The sequence below is a fragment of the Takifugu rubripes genome, chromosome 13, assembly GCF_901000725.2.
Source record: "Takifugu rubripes chromosome 13, fTakRub1.2, whole genome shotgun sequence".
Taxonomy (NCBI): Eukaryota; Metazoa; Chordata; class Actinopteri; order Tetraodontiformes; family Tetraodontidae; genus Takifugu; species Takifugu rubripes.
Window position 1 is genome coordinate 14,599,444 of NC_042297.1, and position 12,290 is coordinate 14,611,733.

Below are 12,290 nucleotides of genomic sequence, written 5' to 3' on the forward strand. Positions count from 1 at the left end.
CGTGACCCGCAGCCTGAACTCCCAGGAGGGTCAGAAATAAATTACGGATTACTAAGAAATAAATAAAGCAAATATATTAACATGCCATTTAATTTTTTTTAGTATTACAGTACTGTCCAGTGGAAGTGGGTTGAAGGCTCTTGGGATCTCCAAACTAAGGAGGGTCTCAAAGACTTGGCAGAGGAAGCTGAGCATGGAGGCATTTGGCTTTGGCTCTGAAGAAAGGACAAGGTATGGGGGGGGGGAGTAAAGGTCCTAGGGTTGGTTGTATTGAGCGTCTGGGAGACGTCCCTGCTGCTGCTCTACCACCCAGGGGTGTTCTGGATTACAAAAAGTGAAATCAATGAAGGGTGGCACCCAGCTGACCACCCTAGTAGCCAAGCGTTCACTGCTGGACCTGCTCCGTGCACAAATGATTTGCAGATAGCTCCATCTGTGCTCATATAAAAACTGGGTTGATCAGTTTTCAAATGTGTATATTCAATGGAAAATGACCACTCCTTATTGAGGACATAACACTGATTGCTGATGCTATAAAATAACACATCTTCATCCCTGTTCCAGAACAAAACCGTCTCTTCCTGCATAATCACACGCTGCCCAACGCTACTTAATGATTAAAAAGCAACCGCAAGTGAATCCATGAAAAAAAAAAAAAAACAGAAAAACAAGAAGTGTAAATTGTGCCTATGGCTCTAACAGCATCATTGTGAGCTGATGGGGGGTAAAAGACATCCACAGATGAAAGTAGATTTTGAACAATTTTGCAGCCCAGGGGGGCTCACTCCTTAATGAGGCAAAACTTTAAGTACTGAATAATAAATAATAAAAATTGACAGTTCATTTAGCTTTCAGTGTACCTCATAGAGAAACCCATTACAGGCCATTACTCTTAGTGTCCTTGGCATGAACAGTAAGTATGGTGGAACATCACAACGTACTTCAGTAGGAGGGGGGAGCTTTGTGTCATTGTGTCTTTGTGTGTGCGTGCCTGTGTGAGTGCCTCTGAGTGTGTGTGTTTTTTTCTTACATCCTTGTTAGGAAATGCGGTTTGGGCTCCATCACGTACGACAATACTGTTTTAATACTGTCAGCTGTGCGAAAGAAAAACTCACAGAAGTCATTTATGTACTCACATAGGACACCATGGCTTTGAGCTCTTCATCGCTTCTTACAGTGATTCTGTCTCCCACCTCATCTTCATCTAAGAAATAAATTATGATCTGAATCATTCAGAAGAAACAGCTCAGAGTGGCAAATCTGTTAGTTGAATTTTAAGATGATAGTATCTCACTGATTAATATTTGCAGTGTAGTAAATATACAGACAGATTTGCTTTCTTTTTAATGTTGAGCTGTGACCAAAAAGATCCTTCCACGGTGTGAATGCTTCTATAAATTATACACGTTGCAATTATTACACTGCTCAGAAAATAAAGGTAACACGTAAATCAAACTTGCAGCCCCCAAATGAAAAATCAAGTTTGACATAGTGTTATTGATTACTTAGTGTAGTTCAATGAGAACAAAATAATGTAAGAACGATCAGTGGAAACTCTAATTGTTAACCCAGTGGGGACTGGATTCAGAACCATACTCAAAATCAAAGAGGAATTAATAGATTACAGGCTGCTACAATGTGTGAGAATTTACTTTAAGACAATCAGAAATGTGCCCCCCAGGACTGCATAAGGCGTCAGTCAGTTCCTGGACAGTCTGACAGCCATCAGAGTCCAATAATTTGCAGTCCTAATTTTTTAGTGTAACTGATTAGAAGTTGCACGTTGATGATAAATTGCCTTCATTTTTTGCAGTGTGTATTTTACAACTGCCATTATTGTCTATACATTAAAGTAGAAATATTAAGGGTTAAATGGCCATGTTTTTAAAGGATCATAGTGTGTTTTGCACTAGAAAAGGAGCAGAAATAATGTCAAACCATTGATTTGGATGCTGTTAACTAAAACTACATTCCTTTTGAACAGATATGTCCTCACAACGCCTTCAGAATGTCTAGATTCTATTGGGACTTCTGAAACTGAAGCAGCGACTTAAACATATCAGGAATTTCTCGAACAAAATGATTTCCAGACACAAACTTACACTCAAAGGCTGTCACAGTGGCTTCAGGCATGACATCTCGAATAGCAACCTGAAAAGGTTGAAAGTTTTGGAGGAGAAGTTTACCTCTGCAAATATACACTGATTTATAGGCAATAAGACATAACTGACTCCAATCACATCTGAATATCACGGTTGAGTTTTCCCATTACAGTACTGTGTGGTCTCTAGCAGTTTTACAGAGACATTTTATTTTCAACATATATCAGATTAAGACACGTTTCCCTGTAGGGCTATTTCATCTGCAAAAACATCCAGCAAAGTTAAATATGATGGTAAATATAGCTTTAGCCTTGTAGCATTTGGGGACTCACCAGCAAATCATTGAAGTTCAGAAGAAATGGACAGTCGACGGACGAGTCCATGTCTCCTGCCGGCGTTTTGATACGAATCACAATTGGCACTGCGTCCATTTCCCAGTTTTTTCATTCGGTTATGATCACAATGAAGAAAAAGTAACCCTCATAGCATTAACCTGCCTGTCTACGATAATGAGCTAATTTCCTGCACTGTTTTGCTAACGAAACATGCTAGCACCTTTTTCAGTCCACACATTGTTTAAAGTGACGCCGAGATTTAAAGAACATTGATAATACCGACATTGACGTTACATCATACACCGTTAAAGGGCAAACAACAAACAATAAACACAAACAATGTTTTTGGCCAACGTCTGAAGTTAAGTTTTACAGAGAATTATCGGAGAGCAGTCAGGAAGCTGGTTGAGAGGAAACGGCTCCAACAACAACATCCGCTTTTGGCATTTCAAAACAAAAGCCTCGGATATTTGGTTTTTGTTTCAGGCTCCCCGAGAGGATTTCATCGTTATTATATTTCATCGGGATTAAAAACATTTTCTTGAAAAAAGAAAATCGTTATACACTTACGTTTTCGTTCACATTTCTTAGATCATAACTGAGTTTTCTATCAGTGTCTTATGTCAGTGCAAAGAGGTAGAAACAGGTGACTAATAAATCTGATTACTATAAAAAGAAACGTTATTATGGTCACAAAGATGACAGTTAAAGTGATTTAGACTTCAAATAAATTGTATTGATTTTAGAATGGCAACTCCCAGACCTGTACTGAACACATTTTGTTTTATATCTTATATATATATATATATTATATACTTTTTATTTCTTTTTGCTTAATTCTTTGAAAACAGTAAAAGGGAAACAAAAAGCCAGACTACCAGAACTGATTAATGCCTTCACCAGCACTGCCCTCTGATGAAGAGCAGAGGATCTATATGGCACTTTGTCAAACATATTCTCCCTGGACTCCACGTTAGGCCCTTCTGCTTTAGGGGCAGATGGGATGAAGCCCAGTCAGCAATCCACATTATCAGAAATCAAACTCCTGACTTTGCTGCAAGAGGGAAATGGAAAAGAAGGCCAGCATTCACTGTCTGGTAATTAAAACCTATTTTATCAGACCTTCTCTCCTCTTGCTATCGACAAGCTGCTTAGAGTAACGTGAGCTCAGGTTGGCTCTAAATATATGAGGCACACTTATTTAACCTCCTCAACAACTGGGAAATTCAGTAACGACAGCAACAAACAATGGCCTGAGTATTAATGAATTCTTATTTATTGGTGTGTTTTGTGATCAAATGTATCCCCCCTTTTCTTTTCCTCTGATGATTATTATTTAATTATGTCATGTCCAATATATTGGCTTGCTTGTTGTGTTTAATGATTAAGGATCCAAAGTCCGCACCATCCTTCTTCACTGTAGTGCTGATATAGAAGTTCTTGAAATACTATTTATCTGCTGGTTAAGCACCGGTCATTTAGACAGACATCGACTGTTACTTGGTAGCTCGCTGTTTAGAAAGCTTTAGTTACATTAAGAGGAGAATACAGAGGAAAGATGCGAGACCTTCTCACTGTCCAAATCTCCACTCAGGTCTCCAGATGTGAGCCCCCCTGGGCTAAAATAGAGATGTGCCTCCTCATCCTTGAAGTCTGAATCCTGTTGTTTATTGCTGCTGCCAGATTCCTTCCTCAGATCGATACCATCTCCTCTCAGATGGGCCTTCAAAGCGCTGACTCCAAATTGAGGTCAGGATATGTAGTGGGTTATGGCACTTCAGCTGTTATGAATTGCCTGAGAGGTTGTGATCATTTGTTACACCTTCCTTTAAAGTTCATCTTTGAGTTGACCTGTGAAAAAGCACAGAGTTTTTGAGTCGCCACGGTCGAGAGTTATGAGCGACTGCGCCCATACGTAGGCGGCGGGGCTGCTTCTCTGCTTACAGCACGCTTTCTCTTTTCTTTGAGGCATTTCTGATTAACCGCTGAGGTCTGTTTTATTGCTACACCTTGTTTCTGCAGTTTCTAATAAAGAGGAAATATCGGTGTCTACCTGACCTGCTAATAGAGGGGCCATAGAAAAATTTATGGAGTGTGGATTGTTCGGGGCTGAGCCTGACATGAATAACAAGGCACCTGTCCACTGTTGGCTCTTCTTTCCTCCTCCGGTGAAGCAACATTATTGAATACAGGATGTGATTGTATTGTTTCTGCAACTTTGGTAATCTGGTGGTTCCAGGACTGCAGGCGGCAGCCAGTGACCTTTGACCTTGGCGCTGAATAGGTTTATCCTAGAGGGTGATGCGGCAGAGCAGCAAGAACATCCCCAAGGCATTTAAAAAAAAACTGCTTACAGTACCTGAGAACAGTCTGAACGTGCCTATGACCTTTGACCTTCAGTGGTAATGGCATTTCAACTGAAGCGCAGTGGCTTCTGTGTTCTCCACTCCGATATTTCACTGCACGTATTCTCAGTTAGGACTCAGTCTGAGTGTTAAAGCTGCAGCTGATTGACCTTTTACTGTATATTTTAACCGCTGCTGTAGTTAAGACAGAAGATGATGAGAGTTAATGTATGTAAGAGTGAGGTAAACATTTATTTTAGCTCATACACATGTAGGTACACGGTCTCCTGTGTATGCATGTGTAACTTCTGTAACCGTACACCGGTGTGGTGCTGAGTGTCGGGTGGCCCGTTTGTCGGCTGAAATATTCATCAAACACATCAACGGAAAGTCTGGCTGCCTTTTCTAATGACAACTGCGTGTCAATAATGGATGAGGAATGAGGTAAAAGACTTAGTGAGCGTTTGGGCGGCCTTCTCTTTCTGTAACCGATGCAGCCGACAAGAACCCGTCGTGGTCAGCGCTCTCGTGGCGTATGAGCCTGACCTGACAGTGAAAGTAATGATAAAAATGGGAAGGAGAAAGAATTCTGTCATCTGTATGGTATTGAAATACCGAGGAGAGGATGGAAAATGCACCTATTAATGCAGTTTGGTTTGTCACAGAAGTTATTTTTGGTGCTTTCAGTGGAGCCCGTGGAACTGAGGCACTCTCTCTACATCCAGCAGTGCAATAAACAGCTGGCCGGAAATAAGAGTACAGGTTTGAGCATCATTAATCATAAAATGTAAGACCCAGCACACAATCGCTAAAACCGCCAATGATTTCCTCTGCTGGTCATTTAGTCAGTTGTCCGGTCGCTGTGTGTGGGGCGGCAGAACTGCTGAGGAGGCAATTTCAACCCAATATTGTGATTTTGAAAACTATTTGAAGGAATGCAGTGTAACAATAAATGTGGGTGATTGCTGAGGCATGAAATGTGCAGTATGCCTGAATAATACTGTAAATTTAAACATAATACAATAAATTGAATCAGTGATTATAGGAGACTGACTGAAAGTCAGTACTTTTTGGTTACTATCACAATTGTCATTAAATTCCTGACTTTTAATGCATTCTGAATACCAAAAACTAACTCATTTTTATATTTTACATAAAAAGATCACCATAGAATTTTACATCTATGTCTAAAAACTAATAGCTTGTTTGTATTTACAGATTTAACTACAATAATCCGATACAGAAAGTTGCTATAATCAATGTTAGAGTTGAATATCCACCATCTACATAAGGTTCTTGGATGTTGAAGAGTTTCCTTTTCACATGGAAATGCGTGTGTACGCTATCAGACATTACTTTAGGCATCATTATTTGGTTAAATCTGCACGTGTGTTGCGTGTGTCCACGCTGCCCCATTGTGGGACATAACAAAGGCCTGGAAATACAAGCTCCAGGGTCTTACCTGGATGTGGAGGCCCCCCACATTTTCATTAAAAACCACAATCCAGCAGCTGAGGCTCCGTTACACCACAATGTGACGGAGCCACACAAGGGCAAACATATGCGACCTGGACTCAGCTTCAAATATGGCCCAGTAGATGGATCTTTTGCGCGTCTCTATTTTACAAGTTTAAATGCAAATGGATTCATGCTGTTTGAAACACTCGTCTGGCATTGCCAGTGGCCTTGTTACGTTTCTTCAGTCAGGTTTATCCTTGTTTAACTAACAAAACATCTGCACATTCAAGGGTGTACAAGGATTTACAAGCCTATCAGCGAAGGGATATAATCATAAAGGCTTTTTTTTGATTATTAATTAATTTTTTTTTACATTAATTTTCTTTTTGAAATACCTCTGCATGGGGAGAGTTTACTCTTTCTAGTGTTGGTCCATAACTTGTACGATCATTATGATGTTTCAGTGTGTGTGTTTGTGTGTGCGCAACGGAGGTATTGAAGGGAGGTAATTGAAGTGTCTGAGCCCAACTTGCTCCACCAAGAGAGTGAGAGTAAAGTAGGAATGTAATTACAGGTCATACGTTGACCACCTAAGAACCATAGTAGGTGCACGGAGAGCTGAGGCTGTCAGGAAATCTGACGTGTCCAAAACACACACACACACACACACACACACCACACACACACACACACACACACACACACACACACGATTAGTATACAGACTGAACGTATATAACACAGAGACCGTCTGAGCTACCCGGAAAATCCATATATGTGATACTGCCCCCTAGTGTTTAAATGAGAAACTGCCAAGTCCGAATTTTATACTCGTTTCAATGAACATTTTAACTGGAAAATTCAAGAGAGTTGTTTAATGTTCGGACACAGTTTAGTTTGATCACCACAGTGAGAGTTCAACAGACATATAAAGAAACTTTAAATTTTCATCCTAAAACAAACACTTGACCTGCAGCGTGCCGGCTGTTAGTAATTGATTTGGACACGTCCTCACCTGCTGAAGTGGTGTAAATGGTCCAGGGTGAAAGTGGCGTTGCAACCCCCCCCTCACAACCGAGTCATTTGTTATCACCTTACAGCTCCTCCGACGCGCCGCTCAATCAGCTGGGCTGCTTGGGGTGAGGGGTCAAACCTTTAAAAGGGAATTACTTCACTGACACAATAAGATGACAGTTTATGTGACGTCTCACCATGACTTGCCTCCCCCTAAATACAGCCCTGCATCCTAACTGCTCCCTGGGGAGCACTGTGTGTAGTTTTGTGTGCGTCTGTTTGGGTGCATCCGTGTCTTGCATAGTGCTCACTTTCCCATTTTAATGTCTGAGTACCTTAAAACCTAATTCAGATTTAGAAACTGGGGCTAAACCACAATACACACCCCAGCCTTTATAGTAATGAATAATACATTTAAAAAAAAAGACCTCTGATTTGAGTATGAAACTCTAATAACGTCTCCAGCCCTGTATCTGTATGCGCAGTAATCTGCCGCACGTGTACCAAACACGCAGGCACATGTTTAGTATTGTCTTGGGACCTCTGGTCTGTGTGTTTGTGTCCATATGTGAAAGATATAGATGGTGAGTGAGTGATTGACACCGAACATGCGTGTCACACTTGAGGGAATTGGGAGCGGCCATGGCGCCGGTCTGGCAGGTCATTATCAGTGTGTCACACAGTGGCTTGACGGCTGCTTCCTCTGAGACAACACACAACCGCACGTCAACTCCTACCTCAGGTCATTGAGGAATGCCCATCCAAGCCAATCAATTAGGCAATCAATTGGGGACCAACTGGCAATCCCCTGCAATCAATACGGCCCTTGTTGTACAGCTCCAGAAGTGCCACAGTGACTGTGGCACTTAATTAAGTTGTTAATTGCCGTGTTAAGCTTTCTCAGGTACCCTCCCTGGAAGGTAATTGAGAGTGGCTGGACAATTCGGCTATCGGCTGCAGTTTGCTAAATTTAATCACAAAGCCAGCAAATGGCAAAGGCTGTAATTCAAGGGTGAGTGTGTGGGTGCTCACTTTGATGACTCAGGGGTGACACAACAACACGCTCCCACCGTCCCATTAGTTCACCACTTGATATTCTGATAAAAGGCCCAAAGCAGCTTATATAAGGGAACATATGCACAAAGAATAGAGGAATAACCCTTCAGTTAAAGTCATTCATGATTATTACATTTATTTTTGATGATTCAGGCCAACTGTAGAAAACAATTTCATATGAAGCTTCATGCTTTTAAAGGCGTTTACAGATTTTGTTTGGATTCTTGCTCATTTTGAACAACAGGTCCAAAGATTAGTACAAGCAGTTAAAAATAAAGAAGAAATTAAACAGGGGGGTTCCTCAAGGTTGTATTTTGAGCCCTCTCTACGTTGATTAAATTTAGGCAATTAAGCTCAAGTAATCCTAAAATAGCCCTGATATGTCAACAGACAATAAGGAATCGTGTTAATTTGAAGTTAACATGACTGACAACAGTCGTTCATCCAGAATTTTCACATTTCATAAGCAAAGTGGCAGCCCACAAATAATGCCGACATTGTCATTTTGTGTTTTGGTCTGTTGTGCCCCCCCACCAACCCAACCACGAAGTCGGCATCCAGGTTGCCAGTTACCACTGAGCCTCGCTATGATTCCCAAATACGTCCTGACACAGTCAGAGACCAAAGATGGAGACGGCTGACAGCGGAGAAGAAGCTGAAGACAAACCAAGTTAGCAGTTTTCTCCTGGACAGGCAAGGGCTCGGACACAGCTAAGCGGGGCAAACCTAATCCTGCTCGTGGGGAGGTGGACACCAGGTTTACAATAGCTACGCTGTGTTTGCAGCAGTACCAGCCTTGGCCACAAACGTACATAGAGCTCCTTTAATTTATAAGCTCAGGATCAAATTTATTCATAGAAATGGCAAACCTGCTCTTGAATGACCGGAGTCTCTGTTTGTAGAGAATATGTTTTAAATGGAATTATTATTGTTATTACATGTATCATCAGATCAGAGACATGCAGCTCATCCCCTCCTCGTCACGGATGCTAGTAAAAACAGCAGGCCTCCATTTCAAACAGGTAGCTGCAGCTGCTCTGTGTGTTCTTAACAAAATGGGTTTAATTTAATGAAATATCAACGTCCTTGCACGAGTCTTGTCATAAAATCAAATGTCAGCCTCCCACATAGCTGGGGCAGTGTTCCTCAGTCCTCCACATAATGCTCAAACCGAGGGGGGTGATTACCAGAACTGCCTGAACCAGGGTGGGGTTACAAGGCAGTTGGACCACTGCTGGCTCTATCTGCCACTTTTTTAGTGTTTTTGCTCACACGCGGCCTCTCGACGCTAACACGGCTTTTGTCGCCGAATCCCCCTCAGATGGAATGGCGTCCTCCATTTCAAGAAACGACTCCAAACGCAGCAGGCATCCGTGCTGTCACACGCGTTGCTGGGAAATAAGGACAGCGCAGGAAGGAGCCAATAGGATATCAAATTATCATTAGTAAACGGAAGCATTTAGCTCCATGCTAAAGCTTTCTTTTATCGCTGCAGCGGGGCTTATCTCCTGGCTTCTACGGAGGCTGGAAAGTGGGGTACAGCTCTTTGGAGATTTGGTGAGAAATGTCAGGGTGTAGTGGAGCAGGAAAAATGGAGGTAGCATTGAGACAATGAAAAACAAGCGCCGCTGCTCCAGGCTCTGTGAACAGGCTTGCCATTGATTAAAACAGCAAGGTGTGCAATAAAGCGCAAGGCAAAGTGTTGCCTTCCATATGGACCCCCAGACCCTTAGGCTCTGGCCACCAATCGGGCCTTCTCGCCTGCCGCTTCTCCCTCTATCTCTTTTCAGCTTCCCCTTCTCTGCCCTGGTCCCAGATGGTGAAAACAATTTTCCAGCCCTCTGTCTCTCTTCTCCTGCCCACCATTCTGCAGCCACAAAGGGCCCTGGCCATGATTCAGTGGTTTATTCCAGTAATTAACAGCACCCATACCACAACAATTACAATCACTGCTGCACACACACACACACCACACGCACACACGCCTGCATGTGAATAAGAAAGGTATCAGACACAAGCTGTAAAATAAAATAAAATTGACAAAAGGTGAGAACGGCACGCTGGCGCTACAGCAATGATTACCTCATAATTAGACAAGACAAAGCTCTCCGTCTATCTAGTGGCAAAACAGTGTAATTACTGCCATGACAGAAAATCAAAGGCCACTTCGTAAGCAGCGGGGGGAAAAATTACCATTTTAGGCCCCTGAGCTGTATGTCCTGATTAGAAACATATTAAATCAATGCATTGCTAACTGCTGCACATAAATACGTCCCCTCCTGAAGGAGCCTGTAATTGCGAGGGCAGAAAAGGTAGGTTTCAATCTTACGTGGAAGTGGCATTCATGGTAATGACAGTATTATGGTAGCAGCTGTATACATCTGAAGGTTGGAGCAGGAAAGCAGTGTTTATCTGCTGAACATGCTCAGTTGCACTGATAATTGTCATGTTTTTATACAGCGGCGACTGCCTCCGAGGGGCCAGTTTGATGCTAATCACACAGCTCAGCTCCTGTTTGAGCCCGGTAGACTCCTCACCTTGTCTAATTTTTACGCCTGCACATTGTTGACTCATCAAATCCCACATGGGTCATGGCCCATGTAGTTCCTCTTCCTGTTTAAATTGATAAAAGCTGCTCGTGGTGAAGGCAGCTGATCCCGAGCATCTTTAACATGCCCGCAGTAGGGCTCCTTGGGAATACAACTAATTACTTCACATCTGTATTTATTTGATCCGTGTGGAATTCTTCCTTCTGTCACCAGCGTGGAGCTACGCCAGCTTGGCCTAACAGTGATTTATCTAAGTGACACTTCTGGCGCAGATTCGCGTGAAAGTATCACCAAAATCAATGGGGGAAGCATGGGGGAGGAAGGGAGGAGGAGCTGTTTTTTTTTTTTAACTTCTTTTTTTCCTTTCAGCAAAAATGTCATGCATTAAATGCAGCAGCATTAATAACACACGCGCGTGCTTGCAGGTTTGCTGAATCAGATGGGGTGGGGAGGGCGAGACAAGCTGTTTGGTAATGGCGACCTGAAGACAGAGTTTTACCACTGCAGCCATTTTGGACAACTTCAGCGGGCGACATCGGTCAGTCTGACACATCCGATGGAGGCAGGAAGGGTGGAGCAGCTTCATGCCACAGCAGCGTGCGGTGACCTCTGAGGAGGGAAGAGAAGACCGCTCATCCCACCTTAACAAGCAGGCGCTGACAGATGCACAACCACACAACCAAGAATTTAGATCAAATTACCATATTTCTGTTGCTGTGTGACACAGTTAAAGTTTAAAGAAGAAAACGTGATAATTCTCTCATTAGGTAAACTATAAACGTTTAAAGCCCGATAGCGGCCTCTAGAGGTCCTAAATATCACGACACACTTTATACAGTAACTGATTAATTATTAACAAATAATAACATTAATACTTAACATTATTTCATCACCATCAAATATGTGAATCATATTAGGTAAAAATAATTCTGTTACATAGTTCTATATGAGTCAGTGTCAGAGAGGATGATGGTGAATGTTTTTTAATGAATTTTAATTAAGACCATATATATTTATTTACCAATCTATTTATTTATTTGTTCATTCATCCATTATTGGGGTATACAGATGTTGACAGTATTAGTATCCATCCATCCATCCATTCTCTACCGCTTATCCGGGTCGGGTCGCGGGGGTAGCAGCCTAAGGAGAGAAGCCCAGACTTCCCTCTCCCCAGCTACCTCCTCCAGCTCATCCGGAGGGATCCCCAGGCGTTCCCAGGCCAGTCGAGAGACATAGTCTCTCCAACGTGTCCTGGGTCTCCCCGGGGGTCTCCTACCTACAGTATTAGTAATAATAATTTAATAATATATGAAGAAGAAGAAACACATTATGTAAAACATAAAACTGTTGTGGTTTGTTTAAAAATGGAGTTAATTTCTTTTGGGAATGTTGGGATGAAATGATTTTGTCAATTAACATACTTAGTTG

General features: G+C 42.2%; 1 protein-coding gene across 1 annotated transcript; it reads right to left on the reverse strand.

The window, feature by feature from the left end:
• Nucleotides 1-287: 287 nt before the first annotated feature.
• LOC115252005 (dual specificity mitogen-activated protein kinase kinase 5-like) lies at nucleotides 288-2,873 on the reverse strand. The gene is made up of 4 exons (XM_029846147.1): nucleotides 2,435-2,873; nucleotides 2,103-2,151; nucleotides 1,137-1,204; nucleotides 288-320 (listed from the first exon to the last, which is right to left on the reverse strand). The coding sequence occupies exons 1-4, from the start codon at nucleotides 2,531-2,533 to the stop codon at nucleotides 303-305; spliced, it is 234 nt and encodes a 77-aa protein (XP_029702007.1). The 5' UTR covers nucleotides 2,534-2,873; the 3' UTR covers nucleotides 288-302.
• Between the last annotated feature and the right edge of the window lie 9,417 nt (nucleotides 2,874-12,290).

Coding starts and splice junctions, on each gene's coding strand:
- LOC115252005 (XM_029846147.1), bottom strand. CDS start 2,533: ATGGACGCAGTGCCAATTGTGATTCGTATCAAAACGCCGGCAGGAGAC. Junction 2,152..2,434: donor TGAACTTCAATGATTTGCTG/GTGAGTCCCCAA, acceptor CAACCTTTTCAG/GTTGCTATTCGAGATGTCAT. Junction 1,205..2,102: donor CACTGTGACAGCCTTTGAGT/GTAAGTTTGTGT, acceptor TTTATTTCTTAG/ATGAAGATGAGGTGGGAGAC.